We start from the raw sequence: 23,879 nt of genomic DNA, 5'->3' as shown, positions 1-23,879 counted from the left end.
GGGACAGAGTCCTTGTCACAGAGAGCTGTGGGGACAGAGTCCTTGTCACAGAGAGCTGTGGGGGCAGATTCCTTGTCACAGAGAGCTGTGGGGGCAGAGTCCGTGTCACAGAGAGCTGTGGGGACAGAGTCCTTGTCACAGAGAGCTGTGGGGACAGAGTCCTTGTCACAGAGAGCTGTGGGGGCAGAGTCCTTGTCACAGAGAGCTGTGGGGGCAGAGTCCGTGTCACAGAGAGCTGTGGGGGCAGAGTCCTGTGTATATTTAAGGCTGCGATAGATTGTTGGTCAGTGAGGGAATCAAGGGTTACGGGGAAAGGTCAGGAACGTGGACACGAGGAATGTCAGATCAGCCACGATCCTATTGATTGGTGCAGCAGACTTGAGGGGCCGCATGGCCTCCTCCTGTTCCTATTTCTTATGGTCTTTTGGTCTTATGGAATGATATTGCCTTGCACCGGTACTGCAGCATTTAGTGATTAACAAAACCTTCCAGGTCCCTGCACATATCAGGACAGCCCATGTTTTAAGCAAACATTTAATGGACTCAGATGAAGAAGATTGTCCGGTTCTGGTGAAGATGTCCCTTGGCTTTGGTTGAAGAGAATCCTTTGCTTCCAACGAAGATTGTCCCTGATGAGGAGGAGCATTTGGTTCCAGCAAAGCAAAACTCAACCTTCCAGTGAATACGATTCTTCAATTTGGACCAAAGAGACTCTGTAGAAACACAGAAAAAAATGTCAAAATGTTGAACACCCTCGATGCAAAAGGAGGCCATTCAGCCCTATCCTGCCTTATCCCAGCTTCCGGCTCTTGGTCGAAAGCGGTGTAGGCTGTGGCATTTCAGGTGGGTTTTTCTGGTTCGGGTGGAGAACCACCTCTGGATGAGAAGCATTCTTTCGTTTTCCAAGCTGCTCCTCTCCCTTTAGTCCCTGCCGAAGGCACAGCTTTAATTCTAAAACTCAAATAGCCAGAAAAAAAAAAAATCATTGGCCCTTCAATCAAGTTAGATCAGCAAGAATTCCGGTGAAGTTCTTTGAAGCAGCCTTGTGGTGGGTTGAACAGGATGTGCGAGTCTTGTCCCCATCAAGTACATGACAGGGAGGCGCCATCAAGAGACAATTGTTAAACTGACAAATTTAAACAAACCACAGTTTTCTCGAGTGTGGAGGGGGACGGATCGGAAGGGGACACACACAGCGGATTGATAAATAGTGGAACCTTTCGGAAATTCGCTATTACAGTTTTGCTTCTGGACGGGTTGTTTTTTTTTACATGCAAGTTTGCAGTTAAGCCTTATTGAGGAACTAACAGTTTGAGGATCCTGTCACAAGACCACAGTGAGTTCAAGCAGCCAAGACTGTAACGTGAAGCTCAAGAGAAATCAACATGGTAAGCAACTTTGTGTTTTCGAAATCTTCGGGTTCCCTCACCATTTTCTTACATATTTCGATATAAAGGGTGTATTGTGTCAGATGTCATTCAGCTTCCTCCCAGTTCCACAGACACTGCCTTTCCGAGTTTCCGATCACTTGTCTCTTCGAGACCAACCCAGTTCAGGCCTTGACTGTTGGAAGGCCCTTCTTTTCATATCTCAGTACTGTTGTGCCATGTGTGGTGGACATGAGGGGAGGAGCAGTTTGGGCAACTGGGCAACTTTTGTGAATTAGCTGTTGCTCTGAAGGTTTCTGCCTCGTTACTGCTGGCAAGGAAAGTTGCAGACAGTGTGTTAACTTTGTCATGTTGCAACATAACGAGTGGGAAAAGGTTATCAACTTTGCTGCTCCCCCTAATCAAATGCAGCTTTTGTATATTTAATTGGGCTGTGATCCGTCTTACTATACCTGACGATAAAATCCACTTCCAGTATGTTCCCCGGCACTAATTGCTCCAGGTGTGTTGGAAGTGAGGCGTGCCACGTATCTCAAGGGCACTGCGTTACTGATCAGGTTGGTGACCCCATTCCATTGCTGTTCGACCCTTACCCCCGGATGGTCTGCGGCTCCTGCTCACTCTGACATTCGGACAGTTAGCCCCAGGAGACATCAATCAGCTGCATATTGGATGTCAAACCAAGGCCCCGTGTGTTTTCTCAGGTGTCCTCCCCGGTGTTATTATGTATGAAAATAGGATAGCCAGTTTAGACAAAGCAAGATCCCAAAATAGTATGAAAATGAATGACCAATTAATCAGAGTTTGGTAGTGGAGGTTGAGGGGAGAGGTGTTGATCCAGGACATTAGGAAACTCCAGCTCCTCTTCCAAGCTGTAATCAATCTGTGTTTCCCCCAAATCCTTTAAATGTTAATTCTTCCTGTACGCTCTGATATTGTAGAGGTATCGCACCTCAGGACTTTCTTGTTCTTACCTGACACTTACACACACACAGAAACACACACATACACACGCAAAGAAACACACAGAGGCAGACATGTGAATGCACACACACATGTACACACAGAAACACATAGACACACACAGACACAAAACATACAGTCACAAACACAATGCATACACACACGTACACACACATTCACACACACACAGAAGCACACGCAGGCAGGCATGTGCATACACACACGTACACACACATTCACACTTCTGAACATGCCCTATTAGCACACACACACACACACGCATATATACGCTCACAGATCACACACACAAATATCCATTCACAACATGCAGCTAACAATATAGAGCCGCACACAGCGTTCTGGAGCAGAGGATAGTGATCAGGTGCAGGTATCACAATGATTTCTCCTGCTTTCCAACATCCACAGATTTGGGGTTTCTCACATTCAGCTGAGACGAGCTAATTTAGCAGAGGCTGGGATCGAACACAGGGTCCTCCTGCTTGGCCCCCGATCATCACACTGATTGGTGCATTAATCAGCTTAACCTTGGAAAGCTTTCAAAATGCTGAACTGAAATAAGAGACAAAGACATTTGGATTTTAATGTGATTCGTTGAATAAGGTGCTGAGGGTGTAGGGTGACACAGGGAGCGAATCAGATCTACCTGAGATAGACTTTAATTCCGGGGAGACGCCGTCCCGAGGAGACCCTTGTCCAGAGATTACTAAGAAGTCAAGAAGACACCAGCTTTGAAAAAGAAAGTGTTTCAAGTTTCCAGTGCTCAGTGAGATGTGTCTGTTCCCCATCTGGATTTCCGGTGAATTCTCAGCAGCTGTCGGGGAAATCTCAACTCATGGACACCAGCCCTTTCCCACCCCCGCCCCCTCGACCCGCAGAACTGAGGATTCAGAGAGTTCCCCACTTTCTGCCCTGTTTATTTGTCGGGTGTATTGACCTGTGGGAGTGACCGTGATGAACCGGCCAGTCACGCTGCAGCTGTACAGGACCTTGGTAAGGCCGCACCTGGAATGTTGCGCACAATTCTGGTCGCCACACTACCAGAAGGATGTGGAGGCTTTGGAGAGGGTGCAGAGGAGGTTTACCAGGGCGTTGCCTGGTCTGGAGGGTGTTAGCCCTGTGGAGAGGCTGAATAGACTCGGATTGCTTTCATTAGAAAGACAGAGGTTGAGGGGTGACCTGAGAGAGGTCTACAAGATTATGAGGGGCATGGATAGAGTGGATGGGCAGGTTCTTTCCCAGGGTGGAGGGGTTGGTCACCAGGGGGCATAGGTTTAAAGTCCGTGGGGCAAAGTTTAGAGGAGATGTACGAGGCAGGTTTTTTACGTAGTGGGTGGTGAGTGCCTGGAATGCGTTGCCAGGGGAAGTTGTGGAAGCAGATACATTAACGGTGTTCAAAAGGCATCTTGACAAACACATGGATAGGACGGGTATAGAGGGATACGGCACAAGTGCTGAGGGTTTTGGCCAAGGGTGGTATCATGACCGGTACAGGCTTGGAGGGCCGAAGGGCCTGTTCCTCTGCTGTATTGTTCTTTGTTCTTTGAAAAGGAGAGCGAGAGGGTGTTTAACTCTCACCCTCTCAGCCTTCTGAAACCACTTTGGAGCTGAGCAGGCGAAGTATCTGTCTATTTATTTATTTATTATCTATTTAATTATTTTTATTTTCTTTTTTTATAAATTTAGAGTACCCAATTATTTTTTTCCAATTAAGGGGCAATTTAGCGTGGCCAACCCACCTGCCCTGCACATCTTTGGGTTGTGGGGGTGACACCCACACAAACACGGGGAGGATGTGCAATCTCCACACGGACAGTGACCCAGGGCCGGGATCGAACCTGGGACCCCGGCACCATGAGGCAGCAGTGCTAACCACTGCGTCTCCCTGCCACCCTCAGTGTTTCTGTTTGTGAACAAAACCGTGTCGTTACTGTTTTTACTCGCGTTTACCGGGTTTATGTATAATGTACGCAGCCAGGCAACATTTTCACATCCTCTTCCTCATCCGGAGCCACGTTTGTGCCCCTCCCCACCACCATTCACCCAGTCATGTCCTGTTCACGCTGTGTTCATTTCTTTTCGCAATTCCTCCCTCCTCTCGCCTCCTCTTTGAACTGACTAGCAGCCCTTCAAAATCTCACCCGAGTGACCGTTCTCCACCTGTGGGAGTGGGCAGCGAGCTCGGCGGGCACGGTTCACCACTTGGGCATCGTGACTGGGTCTGAAATAAATGGTCAGGCAACAGCTAAGGAGCTGGAGGCGCAGTTAGCATTTCAGGTTAAAGACCTGGGAAAAAGATGCAACAGGTCTTGAGCAGGTACAGAGGCAGGGAGAAGGTGAGGGGAGGGGTGGAAAGATCAAATGGGAAAGTCTGCGATGGGATGTAAATGATAGAAGGGACGATGGCGCAAAGCAAAATGGGACAGGTAAAGGAATAAAGGGTCATTCTGGATGGTCCTGTCATCACTCACAATTCCCATCAGGGCGACATGGGGAGGGTTGGAAATAGGGGCTGTGTGTTGTTCTCTACCGTACTCTAACCAGATGGCTTTGATGTGTAGTGTTGATCAGAGAACAACGAGTCTTGTAAACAAACAAAACTATTTATTTAACACTACAATTGGATTCAACACTTATCCCAAAAACTAACAATTGATTAAACACACATAAACTATATTCATCAAACTCATTAACTCCTCTCTCACTTCGAGCCCAGCTCCTGCTCCTACTCCAACCTTCTGTTCCACAAGGCTCAGCATCATGCCTTATATACTTCGAGGATTGCTCCCTCTAGTGGTTGTCTGTAAACACTTAGTTAACCCTTACATTCCCTTCATGTATGATAATACCACAGCGGCTGGGCCAGAGGAGGGGGCATCTTGGCTGAGACATCCCTCTCTGCCTCAGGGTCAAATTTTTATTTTTGCTCTTGGAAAGGAAGAGGAAGGAACTGCATTCCTGTAGCGCCTTGCACAACCTCGGGATGTCCCAAAGCGTTTTACAGTCAGTTAATCACTTGCAGAGTGTGGTCGCTGCTATGGAAACAGCACAGGGTGATCTGAGAAGCAGCAACGTGATAATAACCGCATGGTTTGTGTTCAGTGAGGTCAGTTGAGGGGCTGAATATTGGCCAAGACACCGGCGGAGAGCCCCCCTTGCCTTTCTTTGAAACTTGAAACCCGGGGCCAGGTTCTCCGATTCTGGGGCTTTGCCCAGAGGATCCCCCCCCCGGCCAGCAGCATGGCTCCCGCCCGACTGTGGCGGCGCTGGACACGGTCTCCAGCCCGGCTGGGACCACACGTCTCTCGCACCGCCATGAACTCAGCTCATCGGGGGGGGGGGCCTTCATTGTGATGTCCTGAGGCCGTCCCAATAGCATGATGCTGTTTTGGAGGGGGCTATGATTCTACCATTCCAAATCCAAAGTAAATACCCCAGGGATTCGGGATCTAATCCTTTGGCTAAGGTGGTGTGTGGGAGCAGAATGGGAGGCTGATGAACCAACAATGATGTCTTGATTCACGGATTTCCCCCAGGTGACACTCAGATCAATTAAGATTCAGTCGTTGCTGATTTAGCTTCTGCCTGTGGGATCTTGCTCTGCACAGAGTTAGTTACAGCCAATTGGTGAGATGCCACCCCCCCATCCCCTGTGCATTATGGGTGACAAAACATGTTTTTTTCTCTCTCCCCCCTCCTCCTCCATGTTTCTTCCTCCCCAATTAGTCGGACTCCCTGGTTGTGTGCGACCTGCATCCCAAACTTCAGGAAAGGCTGAAGAAGTTCCGCTTCTGCAAAGACACGACCAACGCAGCGATCATCAGTGAGTAAGACCATCTGACACTATGGCAACAGGACCTCCATGACACCCCTCCCCCAACACCAGGTGCCTCAGCTGATGGGGTGAGTGGGGGGACTCGCCTCCTCCACTTCATACCCTGGGAAGCACTCAGTGCAGACGGAACAGAGCTGAAGACCTGGAGTTGGGTCCCCCCCATTCCACCCCTCCCGTCCAACCCCCTACCCCTCCCAGTTGTGATTGTCGAGTGTATAGCTCCGTCAATGTGGGTGGGTGGGTGGCTCTGTCTTCCCTGGGCGCACGCACTCTAATCCCGTGTAAATGAGGTGGAGGGAAGAGGGGTGTTAGGGCCGGTGCCCCTCCAGAAAAGCACACACCGTGTTTATAAAAGCAAATTACTGTGGACTGAAACAAAAACAGAAAATTGCAGGGCAACCTCAGCAGGTCTGACAGCGTCTGTGGAGAGGGAAGGGATTTCGAGTCTGGGTGACTCTTCGTCGAAGCACTCACAATGTTTGTTGGGAGGACAAGAGGGTCCCAAGGCCATGGAGGCCCAGTTTATCAGCGGACCCTAAAAAACAGGCAGGTTCAGGACAGCTATGTTGGACTCTTCCCAGACAGAATGGGGGAGGGGAGGAAAATCAATCCTCAAATCTCCCCTCCACCCCACATACCTCCTGAGAGCTGGTGGCCGCTACAAGATAGGGGGCTTCCAAACTCTCATCATCTCACCTGAGACAATTTGATATCCAATTCAAGTTGGAGTCTCTTTTACAGTGTAGGACCTCACGACCCTTTAATAAAAATTAAAATGGTTGACTATTGCCGTCCTTACCCATGCCTGACTCCAGTCCCACATCAATGTGGGTGACTCTTAACTGTCCCTTCAAAGTGGTCACTCAGATGCCTCAAAGCCTCTGTAATTGCCAGGATCTACTCGGAGGTCAGCGATGGGCAGTAACTGGTGGCCTTGCCAATGGAGCACGCACCCCTAGGCTCAATTAAATTATCTTGTGCCATACATTGACCCACTGAGCACCTCGGGGACATTTTCACCTTTCTACAAATGTCAACATTTCATTTATCTTCTGTCTTCCAGTCAAAGTTAACAAAGAAAACCAGGAGATGGTAGTGGAGGAAGAGCATGAGGTGAGTGTTTTTGTGGTGGCATGACTGACAACTTGTACAATGTATGGGATGTCGAAGAGAGTGAAAGAGTGTCACACGGGTGATGGCGATTTTTAAATTCTCATCTGTGGCCTCGTCCCTCCGTATCTCAGTAACCTCCTCCAGCCTCACAACCCTCCAGGATCCCTGCGCCCCGCCAAGCGGAGCCTCTTGAGCAATCCAATGTTAATGGTAGCACCATTGGTGCCTGTGGCCTAGGCTCTGGAATTACGTCCCCATACCTCTCCGTCTCTCTGATCACTCTCTTCCTTGAGGACGCTCCTTAAGACCTTCCTCTTTCACCAACCTTTTTTGGCCAGGTGTCCTCATATCACCTCATGTGACTTGCTGTTGCATTGCGTTTGGTAACTCTCATGTGAGGTGCTTAGGATGGATACTACATTGAAGGCACTGAAAAGACCATGAGACATAGGAGCAGAATTGGGCCATTTCGCCCATCGAGTCTGCTCTGCCTTCAATCATGGCTTATGTATTTCTCATCCCCATTCTCCTGCCTTGTCCCCATAACCCATGAACCCCCTATTAATCAAGAATTGGCTGGAGTTACACAGCCGAGCAAAATCTCAAATTCCTGCATGATTCAGCAGGATTGGTGCCAGATGGCAGGACACCTGGCAGATTTTCCTGCCCCCTCCCCCAGCCCATTGATGCTGCCCACTCCCAAGGCTGCCTGGCTTCAGATTAGCTAAATCAGAACAAGCTGATTGAAAGCCAGGGGGCGCAATTCTCCCATCGGGAGAGTAAATCTCGACGCCGGAGTGAAACCCGGAGTGTTTCACTCCGGCGTCGGAGGCCATTCCCAGCCCCCTATTCTCCCGCCCCCGGGGGGCTAGGAGCGGCGCCGCGTAAATGCGACACCGCGTAAATGGCGTCACCCGCGGCCGCCCCGCAAGAAGATGTCGGATGGATCTTGCGGGGCAGCGGAGGAAAGGAGGTCCTCCTTCAGAGAGGCCGGCCCGCCGATCGGAGGGGCCCGATCGCGGGCCAGACCCCTTTTGAGCCCCCCCGGTGCAGGAATCCCCCCCCCACAGACCACCCCCCCAGCGTTCCCGCGCTGTTTCCTTACCAACGGCAAGCGGCGATTCTCCCAGCGGCTAGCCGTGATTCGCGCTGCGCCGGTTTGGTGGGGGGGGGGGGAGAATCGCGTGCGGGTGTTGGGACGGCGTGGCGGGACTCGGGCGGTGCCCGGGCGATTCTCCCCCCCGGCGTGGGGGGGGAGAATTCCGCCCAGGATCTTCCAGATCCTCTAGATCACACAGAGCCTTCCTCACTGAAATAAAAAACAAAATTGTGACGCCATTTTGCGTGGCTTGCCAGTCCTGTTGCCGGGGAACCTTCCGCCTCGGTCTCCTTTGGTAGGGCCTGAGGATCCCGCCCTCCCTGTCTCTCCACAGATGCCGCCTGACCTGCTGAATTTTCCCAGCATTTTATGGTTTTTACTTCCGATTCCCAGCATCTGGGGTATTTTGCTTTGGTATCAGTCTATCCCCAGCTGATTCCTGAGCTGCCACAGGGCGTGTTGATCCCAGGGTTGAGCACAGATGGACACTGCCCCTGTCACGACGGTTGGGGTGTGTACGTCTGCCTGGGGTCCAGCGCTTTGCAAATATTTTCCCGGTGTGACCCCATCTCAATGCCTCTGATCTGACCTGACCCCAGAGTTGTGGAGTCTGAGGGAGGGGGGGGGGGGGGGGGGGGGGGGGGGGCGTTGGCAGAGGCCTTCAGTTTTTGAGTGGGCAAATAAAACAAAGTACCAGGATAGCAACCCTCACTTCTGTATGACGTCCATGAGGAAGTTTGGGAGTTTTATGCACGCGAAGATTACATCCTCGCCTCACCCTCTCACCCCTAACCCTCCAGTTGCACCATGTCCTCCCTCCCTCCCTCACTTACTATTCCCCCAATCAGGACTCCCATTGAGCTGACTGGTACAAAACATGCTCATTTCGCTCCAATGCGTCGCGACAAAGTCTCCGCTCCATGGACGCCATTGCGGTCTCAGGCCTTGTGACCCCAGGCTGCGGCTGGGGACCGATGGTGTTGCAACCCCCGGGGTAAATGCAAGATGTGAGGGTGAGTGTTCGCGCCACCCTGCACGGCGGTGCTGGATATGTCATGTAATTTTATGAGTCTACGAGGGGTACCAATCATTTTCCGTACCCATGTGATTTCCTTTTAGGACATTTCTCCGGATTCATTAAGGGACGAACTACCAGAGAGACAACCTCGATATCCTTTAACCCTATGCTGTTCCCAAAAGCACCTAATTTACAGTGAATCGCTGACTAGAAGAGCCTGCTGCTTAGAGTGAGATAAGGAAGGATGGGATGAGGTTTGAGTAGAGCATCAAAGACCACCATGGATTGACTGTTTCTATGTTGTAATCAACCCGGACTCGCAGTGTCGAAACTTCTATTTAATCTTAGGACAGTTGTTGAGTCTGAAATTTACCTCTTGCCGTCGATGGAGCAACGCACAGTGGCCGGTCTCTCAGCTGTAATGCTACGGCCTGACTTTTACCGTGGGTTTAAGGACCATAAGCTTGTATCACATCACAGCATCAGAGAATCGTTACAGCACAGGAGGAAGCTGTTCGGCCTATTGTGTCTGTACTAGCTCTCTGAATGAGCAATTCACCTCATGCTATTCTCCCGCCCTCTCCCCGCAACCCTGCGCGCTGTTCCGTTTCAGACAACTCTCTGATTTCAGCCTCGGTTGAACCTGCCTCTGCCACACTCTCAGGCAGCGCATTCCAGACCATAACCACCCGTTTCTCCTCATGTCGCCATTGCTTCTATTGCCAACGGCCGTAGATTTGAACCCCCTGGTTCCCGATCGTTCTGCCAATGAGGATAACTTTTTCCCCTTTCGCTCTGTCCAGACCCTCATGATTTTGAACACCCTGTCAAATCGCCTATCAACCTTCTCTTCAATAACAACTGTCTCAACTTCTCCAGTCTATCTACGTTACCACTGCTGCCTCGCAGGGCCAGGGACCCGGGTTTGATTCCGGCCTTGGGCGACTGTCTGTGCGGAGTTTGCACGTCCTCCCCGTGTCTCCGCGCGTTTCCTCCGGGTGCTCCGGTTTCCTCCCACAGTCCAAAGATGTGCAGGCTAGATGTATTGGCCGTGTTAAATTACCCTTTGTGTCTAAGGATGTGCAGGTTAGGTGGATTGGCCATGATCAATGCCCCTGAGCGTCCAAAGATGTGCAGGTTAGGTGGATAGGGCAGGGCAGTGGGGCTGGGTAGGGAGCTCTCTCAGAGGGCCGGTGCAGACCCGATGGGCTGAATGGCCTCCTCCTGCACTGTAGGTTTCTTCTACGGTTCAACTGCAGTTCCTCATCCATGGAACCATTCTCATAAATCTTTGCCGCACCCCCTCCATCAGAATGAAAAGCAGATCCTGAAGACGGCACATGCCGGAGGTGGGACCTGCTCGGTTATTCTGTCTAAGGCGACCTCCTAATTGGCTGCCGCTGGGCTCCCCATCCAATCAAGGACAGTACTCCTGATGGTGCCAGTCCAATCAGAGGGTCAGAAGCGCAAAAGCCTTGGCAGAGCCAATGGGAGAGGTGGTGACCGCTGACGCTGGGGAGATTGGGGGGGGGGGGGGGGGGGAAGGGGGGGGGGGGGAGTGAACCTGGGGAATTGGGGCCAGGTATAATTTAAAAAACCACAAACATTCACGAGGCTGAGGGTTGGAGATGAAACCCCTCCGGGGTGATCATGGGGGTCTGCCTGCCTCACCCACGGACCCCCCCTCTTTGTGCCTGGGTGTCTCCCGTCTCCAATGACCACCCTCCCTGCCATCCCCACCAACCCCACCCGCCCTACCTGGGGCTGTTGCAGGGGAGCAGCCCTGAACTGGTGCCCTCCTCACAGAGTGGGGGAGTCACTCGACAATCAGTAAGCCTCCGTCAAATGGACCTCAATACGGTCTTCAATCGGCTGCCTGCTCCTCGGAGGAAGCCCCTCCTGTTCCGTCACCTCGCTCGTTACCCAGGGTCCCGTAAACCTCTGCTCTCTGGGTTCCCCCTTGATCATTAGGCAATACCTGTACATTATAAAGGAGCACAGTGAGAAGTCTCACAACACCAGGTTAAAGTCCAACAGGTTTGTTTCAAACACTAGCTTTCGGAGCGCTGCTCCTTCCTCAGGTGAATGAAGAGGTATGTTCCAGGAACATACTCCTGAGGAAGGAGCAGTGCTCCGAAAGCTAGTGTTTGAAACAAACCTGTTGGACTTTAACCTGGTGTTGTAAGACTTCGTACTGTGCTCACCCCAGTCCAATGCCGGCATCTCCACATCATTATAAATGAGACACAGTTACTGAGCGTCCAGCTAAATGCTGCTCTGTGTGACTCAGATGACACGCGTTAGACCATAAGACATAGGAGCAGAATTAGGCCACTCGGCCCATCGAGTCTGCTCCGCCATTCAATCATATTTTCTCATCCCCATTCTCCTGCCTTCTCCCCATAATCCCTGATCCCCTTGTTCCCAAGGCGATGACCTTGTCAAAAAGATTGTAGCGTAATAGAGAAATTGGCCATGACATTATCAGTTTTTCCGGAAAGTTAAACGGAAGAGTTCAAACCAAAATCATCTCCCAATAATTTAACAGATTGAGCCACTCACGTATAGATAGTGATATCATCACCAGACCACAGATTTTATTTAAATATTCTCTCATTGGAAATTTGTGGCATCTCTTGCCAGCTACTCATGTCTTTTTAAGGCTAATTTCTGGCTCATTGACTCTCCAACACACACAGATCATTCACTCCTCTGCATGGGCATTGAATTCTGACCAGAATGATGCAATGGAGCACTGTGCTGAGTATAAAGGCCTATTTGTTTGCATATTTCCAGCCGATTACTAAGTGGGTGTGGGACCAGCACACCAAGTCAGGAAGAAATTATTAATCCCACTCAGAGAGGTAAAGTACTGCTGGTGTCGGAAATGGAAAAATGTCACATGATGCAGTAAGGCCACTGGTCCGAGGATGGGACAGTGTAGAGGGAGCTTTACTCTGTATCTAACCCCGTGCTGTATCTGTCCTGGGAGTGTTTGATGGGGACAGTGTAGTGGGAGCTTTACTCTGTATCTAACCCCGTGCTGTACCTGTCCTGGGAGTGTTTGATGGGGACAGTGTAGAGGGAGCTTTACTCTGGATCTAACCCAGTGCTGTACCTGTCCTGGGAGTGTTTGATAGGGACAGTGTAGAGCGAGCTTTACTCTGGATCTAACCCCGTGCTGTACCTGTCCAGGGAGTGTTTGATGGGGACAGTGCAGAGGGAGCTTTACTCTGTATCTAACCCCGGGCTGTACCTGTCCTGGGGGTGTTTGATGGGGACAGTGTAGACGGAGCTTTACTCTGTATCTAACCCCGTGCTGTACCTGTCCTGGGGGTGTTTGATGGGGCAGTGTAGAGGGAGCTTTACTCTGTATCTAACTCCGTGCTGTACCTGCCCTGGGAGTGTTTGATGGGGACAGTATAGAGGGAGCTTTACTCTGTATCTAACCCCGTGCTGTACCTGTCCTGGGAGTGTTTGATGGGGACAGTGTAGAGGGAGCTTTACTCTGTATCTAACCCCGTGCTGTACCTGTCCTGGGAGTGTTTGATGGGGACCGTGTAGAGGGAGCTTTACTCTGTATCTAACCCCGTACTGTACCTGCCCTGGGAGTGTTTGATGGGGACAGGATAGAGGGAGCTTTACTCTGTATCTAACCCCGTGCTGTACCTGTCCAGGGAGTGTTTGATGGGGACAGTGTAGAGGGAGCTTTACTCTGTATCTAACCCCGTGCTGTACCTGTCCTGGGAGTGTTTGATGGGGACAATGTAGAGGGAGCTTTACTTTGTGTTGTGTTCTGCTGCTTCGGGTAACACAGGCTGCTACTTGATGCAGTGTTAACTAAAGGATGCTCCAGACGCTGAAATGAGTTCAACGTGTTTATTGAACTATTAACACAGTTCTCAAATGAGTTCGACTCTCTGCTAATCTAACTGCAGTAACTCAGTCTAACTGTAGCAGCTTGCTCTAAGCCCCGTGCTGGGGTATGATGCTGCTGATCAACCCTGTCTAACTCTCTAGATGTCTGTCTGTGGAAAGAGGCAGGGTGTGAGTGCCTCATCCCTTTTATAGTGTTTATGTCCTGCCCCCTTGTGGTGATGCCACCTCTGAGTGTCCTGACTGCCCATTGGTTGTGTCCTATTCTGAGTGTTCATTGGTTGCATGTTTGCATATCATGACATCTCCCCCACCTTTTTTTTAGATGTATATAACGTGAATGTGTCTGTTCAATGTGACTGATGGAGGAATACAGAACAGAACAAAGAAAACAAATGCTCATAAGTCCAGCCTCTGAGGCTTGCGCCTGATCCTCATCGACCGCCGGAGAGGTGGTGGAGGGGATGACGGTGTCTTGACAGGCGAGTGGGAGGCACGACTGGTGGCTTCATGGTTCGAGGTGTCTGGAGGTGGCAATTCGACATATGGAAATGGAGGGGAAAGTGGTTGTGGGCAAGCAACTTTACGCAGTGACCTATGATTCCTTCGCACAATGGAGCCCTCAGCCATATGTATGACATAGGATCTGGGCGCGGCCTGTCGAGCAACGACAGCCGGAGCAGACCACCCACCATCCGGTATCTTGATCCTGACCGTTTTTGTCTGCCGTGGATAGCACGTCCAGATGTGTGTCTAACCCCGTTCTCATAGAACTTACAGTGCAGAAGGAGGCCATTCGGCCCATCAAGTCTGCACCCGCCCTTACAAAGAGCAACCCACTCAAGCCCACGAATCTACCCTATTCCCGCAACCCAGCAACCCCCACTTAACCTTTTTGGACACTAAGGGCAATTTGTCACGGCCAATCCACCTAACCTGCACATCTTTGGACTGTGGGAGGAAACCGGAGCACCCGGAGGAAACCCACGCACACACGGGGAGGATGTGCAGACTCCGCACGGACAGTGACCCAGTCGGGAATTGAACCTGGGACCCTGGAGCTGTGAAGCAATTGCGCTAACCACTATGCCACCATGCTGCCCTTAGTTCTGTACCTGTCTTGGGAGTGTTTGATGGGGACAGTGTAGAGGGAGCTTTACTCTGTGTCTAACCCCGTGCTGTACCTGTCCTGGGAGTGTTTGATGGGGACAGTGTGGAGCGAGCTTTACTCTGTATCTAACCCCGTGCTGTACCTGTCCTGGGAGTGTTTGATGGGGACAGTGCAGAGGGAGCTTTACTCTGTATCTAACCCCGTGCTGTACCTGTCTTGGGAGTGTTTCATGGGGACAGTGTAGAGGGAGCTTTAGTCTGTATCTAACCCCGTGCTGTTCCTATCCTGGGAGTGTTTGATGGGGACAGTGTAGAGGTAGCTTTACTCTGTATCTAACCTCGTGCTGTACCTGTCCTGGGAGTGTTTGATGGGGACAATGTAGAGGGAGCTTTAATTTGTATCTAACCCCGTGCTGTACCTGTCCTGGGAGTGTTTGATGGGGACAATGTAGAGGGAGCTTTACTCTGTATCTAACCCCGTGCTGTACCTGTCCAGGGAGTGTTTGATGGGGACAGTGTAGAGGGAGCTTTACTCTGTATCTAACCCTGTGCTGTACTTGTTGTGGGAGTGTTTGATGGGGACAGTGTAGAGGGAGCTTTACTCTGTATCTAACCCTGTGCTGTACTTGTTGTGGGAGTGTTTGATGGGGACAGTGTAGAGGGAGCTTTACTCTGTATCTAACCCCGTGCTGTACCTGTCCTGGGAGTGTTTGATGGGGACAGTGTAGAGGGAGCTTTACTCTGTATCTAACCCCGTGCTGTACCTGTCCTGGGAGTGTTTGATGGGGACAATGTAGAGGGAGCTTTACTCTGTATCTAACCCCGTGCTGTACCTGTCCTGGGAGTGTTTGATGGGGACAGTGTAGAGGGAGCTTTACTCTGTATCTAACCCCGTGCTGTACCTGTCCTGGGAGTGTTTGATGGGGACAATGTAGAGGGAGCTTTACTCTGTATCTAACCCCGTGCTGTACCTGTGCTGGGAGTGTTTGATGGGGACAGTGTAGAGGGAGCTTTACTCTGTATCTAACCCCGTGCTGTACCTGTCCTGGGAGAGTTTGATGTGGACAGTGTAGAGGGAGCTTTACTCTGTATCTAACCCCGTGCTGTAGCTGTCCTGGGAGTGTTTGATGGGGACAATGTAGAGGGAGCTTTACTCTGTATCTAACCCTGTGCTGTACTTGTTGTGGGAGTGTTTGATGGGGACAGTGTAGAGGGAGCTTTACTCTGTATCTAACCCTGTGCTGTACTTGTTGTGGGAGTGTTTGATGGGGACAGTGTAGAGGGAGCTTTACTCTGTATCTAACCCCGTGCTGTACCTGTCCTGGGAGTGTTTGATGGGGACAGTGTAGAGGGAGCTTTACTCTGTATCTAACCCCGTGCTGTACCTGTCCTGGGAGTGTTTGATGGGGACAATGTAGAGGGAGCTTTACTCTGTATCTAACCCCGTGCTGTACCTGTCCTGGGAGTGTTTGATGGGGACAGTGAGGAGGGAGCTTTACTCTGTATCTAACCACGTGCTGTACCTGTCCTGGGAGTGTTTGATGGGGACAGTGTAGAGGGAGCTTTACTCTGTATCTAACCCCGTGCTGTACCTGTCCTGGGAGTGTTTGATGGGGACAATGTAGAGGGAGCTTTACTCTGTATCTAACCCCGTGCTGTACCTGTCCTGGGAGTGTTTGATGGGGACAGTGTAGAGGGAGCTTTACTCTGTATCTAACCCCGCGCTGTACCTGTTCTGGGAGTGTTTGATGGGGACAGTGTAGAGGGAGCTTTACTCTGTATCTAACCCCGTACTGTACCTGTCCTGGGAGTGTTTGATGGGGACAGTGTAGAGGGAGCTTTACTCTGTATCTAACCCCGTGCTGTACCTGTCCTGGGAGTGTTTGATGGGGACAATGTAGAGGGAGCTTTACTCTGTATCTAACCCCGTGCTGTACCTGTCCTGGGAGTGTTTGATGGGGACAGTGTAGAGGGAGCTTTACTCTGTATCTAACCCCGTGCTGTACCTGTTCTGGGAGTGTTCGATGGGGACAGTGTAGAGGGAGCTTTACTCTGTATCTAACCCCGTGCTGTACCTGTTCTGGGAGTGTTCGATGGAGACAGTGTAGAGGGAGCTTTACTCTGTACCTAACCCCGTGCTGTACCTGTCCTGGGAGTGTTTGATGGGGACAGTGTAGATGGTGCTTTACTCTGTATCTAACCCCGTGCTGTACCTGTCCTGGGAGTGTTTGATGGGGACAGTGTAGAGGAAGCTTTCCTCTGTATCTAACCCCGTGCTGTACCTGTCCAGGGAGTGTTTGATGGGGACAGTGTAGAGGGAGCTTTACTCTGTATCTAACCCCGTGCTGTACCTGTCCTGGGAGTGTTTGATGGGGACAGTGAGGAGGGAGCTTTACTCTGTATCTAACCCCGTGCTGTTCCTATCCTGGGAGTGTTTGATGGGGACAGTGTAGAGGGAGCTTTACTCTGTATCTAACCCCGTGCTGTACCTGTCCTGGGAGTGTTTGATGGGGACAGTGTAGAGGAAGCTTTACTCTGTATCTAACCCCGTGCTGTACCTGTCCTGGGAGTGTTTGATGGGGACAGTGCAGAGGGAGCTTGACTCTGTATCTAACCCCGTGCTGTACCTGTCCTGGGAGTGTTTGATGGGGACAGTGTAGAGGGAGCTTTACTCTGTATCTAACCCCGTGCTGTACCTGTCCTGGGAGTGTTTGATGGGGACAGTGAGGAGGGAGCTTTACTCTGTATCTAACCCCATGCTGTACCTGTCCTGGGAGTGTTTGATGGGGACAGTGCAGAGGGAGCTTTACTCTGTATCTAACCCCATGCTGTACCTGTCCTGGGAGTGTTTGATGGGGACAGTGTAGAGGGAGCTTTACTCTGTATCTAACCCTGTGCTGTACCTGTCCTGGGAGTGTTTGATGGGGACAGTGTAGAGGGAGCTTTACTCTGTATCTAACCCCGTGCTGTACCTGTCCTGGGAGTGTTTGATGGGGACAGTGAGGAGGGAGCTTTACTCTGTATCTAACCCCGCGCTGTACCTGTCCTGGGAGTGTTTGATGGGGACAGTGAGGAGGGAGCTTTACTCTGTATCTAACCCCGTGCTGTACCTGTCCTGGGAGTGTTTGATGGGGACAGTGAGGAGGGAGCTTTACTCTGTATCTAACCCAATGCTATTCCTGCCTGTTAATGCTACATACTAATCTGTTCAAACTAAATAATCAAAGCAGGTTAACCGGTCATGTTCCTCCTTGTTGCTTTCAAATGAACTGTCTTGTTTATCTGCATAACAGTGATCAGAATTTCAAGGTAATTGAAAAGTCACACTTTGAGTTATCGGAGAATGTGTACAGTGTATGAATGCAAGCCATAAGGGGCTGTTTAGCACAGGGCTAAATCGCTGGCTTTGAAAGCAGACCAAGGCAGGCCAGCAGCATGGTTCGATTCCCGTAACAGCCTCCCCGAACAGGCGCCAGAATGTGGCGACTAGGGGCTTTTCACAGTAACTTCACTTGAAGCCTACTTGTGACAATAAGTGATTTTCATTTCATTTCATTTCATTTTCATTTCTTCCTTTTCATTGTTGCTTATCTTCCATTATTTTTAATGATTTCTTATTGTTGATTCTACTTATTAATTGTATCCAATTATTAATTATCATCATTATTTTTACGAGCTATAGTCATTCCAGTCTAATGTCTTCATTGAACAGAATGTAGGCTGACCTCCTACAGGAAATCCCTCATGGCAGAGGTTACGTGATTGTGACATGATAGGACATGTAGTAATGACCACATTTCAAAACCTGAACATCTCTGATGACTGATTCCCACCCATTTCACTTAATGGGAGATATTTTCACAGCTTCCTTGACAACTGATCAGATTTATCGTTTATCGCTACAAGTATGTGCATTATGACAAGAGGGTGTCCTACCCTATGTGTCTGATTTTCAGCAGCCCCCAGGGTAAGTACAAGGATTTATCTCTCAGACAGCCTGTGATTAAAGAACCTGGCCGGGAATGTCTTTCTGTGCCGAGCGTAATGGCCTGTCAGCCTGCCTGTTGCTAACCTAATTGTCAGCGGCTGCTGGGCTGGGGAACTGGTCTCCCCCAAGTTAGGAACAAGTTATTAACCGCACTAAGAGCTCGCTTTGATCTGTAACCTCCTCCCTGTTGCTGAGGTTGAAATAGTTTGGAGGGTGCGTGCCCCTGGTGCCTTGCCCAAGTGACCACTCTCAATGTGTGAGTTCAGACCTCGATCGGAATCAGATTTGACCTCTGTGCCAGTGTCGCTGGGTTTTAGTGGGTTAAATTCAGGCTGAGGTTCGCGGCGGGGGTTCCACAGCTTGGGGTCCAGGCAATGGAAGGCGCAGCTGCCAATGCAGGACTGATGGGAAAACTCAAAATGTACAAGAGGCCAAAACTGGAGAGGCGTAGAGAGAGAACCATAGAAAGGTTACGGCGCAGAAAGAGACCATTCACGTTCAGGCAGGTTGAAAATATACATTTGCAGAGCTGGACGAGGTTACAGAGGTAAGAAGGGGCAGGGGCCTGGAGGGACTGAGAACAAACAAACATAGAACACACAGTGCAGAAGGAGGCCTTTCGACCCATCGAGTCTGCACCGACCCACTTAAGCCCTCACTTCCACCCTATCCCCGTAGCCCAATAACTCCTCCTAACCTTTTTTAGTCACTAAGGGCAATTTAGCATAGCCAATCCACCTAACCTGCCCGTCTTTGGACTGTGGGAGGAAACCGGAGCACCCGGAGGAAACCCACGCACACACGGGGAGAAGGTACAGACTCCGCACAGACAGTGACCCAGCGGTGAATCGAACCTGGGACCCTGGCGCAGTGAAGCCACAGTGCTATCCACTTGTGCTACCATGCTCCCCGTGACTTGAACATGAAGATGAGAATTTTGAATATGGGACATTCGGAAATCAGGAGCCAATGTATGTCAGTGATCGAAAGGATGATGGGTAGGCAGGGCTCGGTGAAAGCTAGGCGATGGGCAGCAGAGTTTTGGATGAGTTGGTGTTGATGCCGGATGGATGATGGAAGGCCAACAAGTTGAGTATCGGAATAGTCGAGTCTAGAGTTAACACAGGCCTGGGTCTGGGTTTCAGCAGCAGGTGGGATGGTCGGGGGATTCATTGTGAGTTGACCTGATCAACCATCACCCGGCCAAGGTTTGTGTGACATTGATATTCAATGGCGTTACCATTGCCGAAACCCCCACCAACAACATCCTGGGGGTTACCATTGACCAGAAACTGAACTAGACTGGCCACATTAATACTGTGGCTACAAGAGGAGGTCAGGAGCTAGGAATCCTCCAATGAGTGACTCACCTCCTGACTCCCCAAAGCCTGTGCACCATCTACAAGGCACAAGGAGTGCGATGGAATACTCTCCACTTGCCTGGATGAGTGCAGCTCCCAACAACACTCAAGAAGCTCAACACCATCCAGGACAAAGCAGCCCCATTGATTGCTCCCCTTCCACAAACATTCACTCCCTCCACCACCGACGAACAGTAGCATCCGTGTGTACCATCTACAAGATGCACTGCAGGAACTCGCCGAGGCTCCTTAGGCAGCACCTTCCAAACCCACGACCACTACCATCTAGAAGGACAAGAGCAGCAGATACCTGGGAACCCCACCACCTGGAGGTTCCCCTCCAAGTCACTCACCACCCTGACATGGAAATATATTGGCCGTTCCTTCACTGTCACTGGGTCAAAACCCTGGAGCTCCCTCCCTAACAGCACAGTGGGTGTACCAACACATCAGGGGCTGCAGCGGTTCAAGAAGGCGGCTCACCCACCACCTTCTCAAGGGCTGTTAGGAATGGACAATAAATGCTGGCTTGGCCAGCGAAGCCCACATCCCGTGACTGAATTAAAAACAGATGCCAGCTGGTTTACAGAATGATCTGCAATTACCCCTAGTGGTCCCACGCCAGCTCCTGGGAAAGGAATAGTGATTATTTGTTCCCCGGAGCTGTTTGGAGCTCAGGATCACTCATGTTGCTGGCTCCCCGAGGAGAAAACGGTCACTTACTTTTCCAACGGGGCTAACGGGAACTTAGAATGTGAGTCACTGCCCTGCTGAGCAGGAGCTGAGTGGGGGGTGACTGGGGGTGGGTGGAGGGGTGGAGTGGGCAGAAGGATGGAGGGGTGGGGTGGGCGGAAGTAACGAGGGGTGGGGTAGGCGGAGGGCTGGAAGGCATCTACTTTTTTGTCCTTGTGAATTAGAATATAGAATGATAGATGGAGTGAAAACTGTATGACCCAGTAGCCAACTTTATAGTCACTGTTCAACTGTCCTTGATATTAACTGAAGCATAGATAACGACTCTCGCCATTGGTTGCAGGATGCAATCCTCTACTGCAGATGATGTATGCTGGGAGTAAAAACAGATTGGTGCAAATTGGAGAGCTCACCAAGGTGGGTACTTCTCAGGAACGAGCATCCTTCATTACGCTTTTCAATATTATTTGTTTTGGTTGGCTGTGACTTGTGTCAGATTCAGCTCTTCCCTGGGGCGGCATTGTGCCAGCTTTGCCCATTCTTTGTGTGTGTGGCTAGATAGTGCTTTTGACAGGTTGCTGAAGGTGGGTTTCACTCAGGGGCATTGGACCACCCAACAATCTCACCCTAATGAAGTATTTCCATTCCCCCCCCCCACCCCCCCAATGATCTCACTCTGAGCCAACAGCCCCATCCTCACCCAAACATCCCCATTTTTCTCTCAATGCTCACTTCTGTTGGACGCTGGATGTCAATTGGGCGAATGAGCCTCAGGGATTTCCCCCACCCTAACTCAGTATCTGTCCCCACATTATTCCCCACCCCCACTGTTGACCCCGTTCAGACCAGCCGACTCACACAAGCAGGGAATCAAACTGGGAACTTCCCTGGACAATGTGGCCAGAGAGGGATAATGGGCTGAATTTGGCCCTCCCCATGGTCCCGATGTTGGGGCCGTGAGCAAAAAGCCCTGCTCAATATCTCCAGATCATTGGGAGAACCTAGAGGCGCCAGACAGAGGGAGTGCAGTGTCGCTGATGTTACCACTCTGCAGATGCAGTGTCACTGAGACCCCTGGTCCCGTGGATCGTACCACATCGCAACAGTGAATACACGTCAAAGTGATTCATTTTGTTTGAAGTGCTTTAGGAAGTTTCTGCGAAAATGTGAGAGCTTCGATCATTCCCAGTGATCTCCTGGGCAGGGATGGGAACATGCATCTGAGCTTCACTGGACGGATTGGCATTTTAACTGGTGCAGTGATCACATGTTGACCTGGAACATGACTTTGAACCATGACAACCCTTGTACATGCTGCAGACCCGGCATCATTAGGGGTTGAACACAGAATCGGCCCATTGTTCTGGAGGATCTGCTTTCAAATCTCACCTCCTCCTGTATCAGTATCCTCGCAAAATCCTCTGAATTTATATTTCTGTTCCTGTTATTTAGCACCTTCTCCCCATCATTAAATGGAACTGGAAACAGCTCTATTGACTTTGTTTAAAAAAAAACTTAGAGTGCCCAATTTTTTTTTCCAATTAAGGGGCAATTTAGCGTGGCCAATCCACCTGCCCTGCACATCATAGATTATCATAGAATTTACAGTGCAGAAGGAGGCCATTCGGCCCATCGAGTCTTCCGGCTCTTGGAAAGAGCACCCTACCCAAGGTCAACACCGCCACCCTATCCCCATAACCCAGCAACCCCACCCAACACTAAGGGCAATTTTGGACACTAAGGGCAATTTATCATGGCCAATCCACCTAACCCGCACATCTTTGGACTGTGGGAGGAAACCGGAGCACCCGGAGGAAACCCACGCACACACGGGGAGGATGTGCAGACTCCGCACAGACAGTGACCCAAGCTGGAATCGAACCTGGGACCCTGGAGCTGTGAAGCAATTGTGCTATCCACAAGGCTACCGTGCTGCCCCTAGAACAACATCTTTTTGGGTTGTAGGGATGAGACCCATGCAGACATGGGGAGAATGTGCAGACCCCACACGGACAGTGAGCTGGAGACGGGATTCAAACCTGATGTGAGGCAGCAGTGCTAACCACTGTGCCGCCGTGCCACCCAGCTCCATTGGCTTTCAAATGTTCCTTTGCACCTTTCACATTCTCCAAGTCCCTTGAAAATCTGGAACCTCACCCAGGTGACTGTTCCTGAGCTTGGCGCGTTGACAGCTTATTCATCCTGAGAGGTATTAGCAGAAGCATGATCTGTGCACTCTGACCATGAATCGCCACCTGCATTGGTGTGTTTGCTCACGTGCCCTCCCACGTACTCATCACCACAGACCAAAGCATCCAACCTGGGATATTTGGTCTGTACCTCTCGGTGTGACTCCAGAGCCCAGGAACTCTCTCCAAACCCTCAGTGGTTCTCTGCAGGATGGGCTTGTCCCTATCATCAGTGCATCAATTTCAGTCTCTGGGCTAATTGTGCTGTGGTTCCAGGTAAGAGAAATGGTGGGGAGCAGACTCATTAATGACAGCTCTCGTCAACCAGGCATTCAAACCTTTTGTCTTTTTGAGCTCTCCTAATTACAAATCGAGTTTAGCTTTGTGCTATTAGTGACGAGTTGCTGATTTACGAAGGGTTTGATGAGAAAGGATATCTGTGAATGAATGATGCGCTCACCCCCCCCTGTCTCTCTCATTGGTTCGAAACAGGTGTTTGAGATTCGGAACATCGATGAACTCACCGAGGATTGGTTGTGTGAGAAGCTGGCATTCTTTCGCTGAAGCTCTGATTCCTTCCACGCTGATTCAGACTGTTTAATACAGAAAAAAACGCTGTATCGAACAATATGAAATAAACCTTACTTCATTAATCTTTCATTTTTATACTGCGTGAATGAATAAATAAAACCGCAAATAATCGGTCGTGTGATTTTCAGACCACACTGCACTGACTTCAGACAAGGGTTATTTTTCAACAAGCGGTTAGCTTTATTTAGTAAAGATTTCACTTTCACTGCTCGCCGTGAGGTACCCACGTCACATGCGTTTGGCCAAAGTCAGCACAGCTCCCATTGCACAAGATGCTCCTTATACTGTTATAATGTTGGTTATCTGATCCACAGAGGGTCAGGGATGACGGAAATTGAAAATGTAAAAATATCACATTGTGTCTGTTGAGGGTCACTGTGCTCAGATTGTAGACTTTCTGGAATGTAAGGCCTTGTATCTAACCCCGTGCTGTACCTGTCCTGGGAGTGTTTGATGGGGACAGTGTAGAGGGAGCTTTACTCTGTATCTAACCCCGTGCTGTACCTGTCCTGGGAGTGTTTGATGGGGACAGTGTAGAGGGAGCTTTACTCTGTATCTAACCCCGTGCTGTACCTGTCCTGGGAGTGTTTGATGGGGACAGTGTAGAGGGAGCTTTACTCTGTATCTAACCCCGTGC

At 50.4% G+C, this 23,879-nt stretch overlaps 1 protein-coding gene across 3 annotated transcripts in view; it reads left to right on the top strand.

Annotated features, from left to right (window-relative positions):
• The window catches only part of LOC140402268 (glia maturation factor gamma-like), a 42,661-nt gene extending 19,352 nt beyond the window's left edge, over positions 1–23,309 (top strand). The window contains exons 1-7 of one of the 3 annotated variants that reach the window (XM_072489909.1): positions 692–1,388; positions 6,096–6,192; positions 7,268–7,317; positions 9,536–9,587; positions 18,307–18,387; positions 20,806–20,879; positions 23,144–23,309. In XM_072489909.1, the coding sequence (XP_072346010.1) occupies positions 1,386–1,388; positions 6,096–6,192; positions 7,268–7,317; positions 9,536–9,587; positions 18,307–18,387; positions 20,806–20,879; positions 23,144–23,215 (429 nt within the window). In that variant the 5' untranslated portion in view covers positions 692–1,385 and the 3' untranslated portion in view covers positions 23,216–23,309. Of the gene's footprint in view, positions 1–691; positions 1,389–3,259; positions 3,363–6,095; positions 6,193–7,267; positions 7,318–9,535; positions 9,588–18,306; positions 18,388–20,805; positions 20,880–23,143 lie in introns of those variants that run through there. The other 2 variants (XM_072489908.1, XM_072489907.1) reach the window with 2 other exon arrangements.
• Positions 23,310–23,879: the final 570 nt, after the last annotated feature.

Source organism: Scyliorhinus torazame, chromosome 25, assembly GCF_047496885.1.
Source record: "Scyliorhinus torazame isolate Kashiwa2021f chromosome 25, sScyTor2.1, whole genome shotgun sequence".
NCBI lineage: Eukaryota > Metazoa > Chordata > Chondrichthyes > Carcharhiniformes > Scyliorhinidae > Scyliorhinus > Scyliorhinus torazame.
Note: the sequence above shows the minus strand (reverse complement) of the source record. Positions and strands in the feature narration are given on the sequence as shown.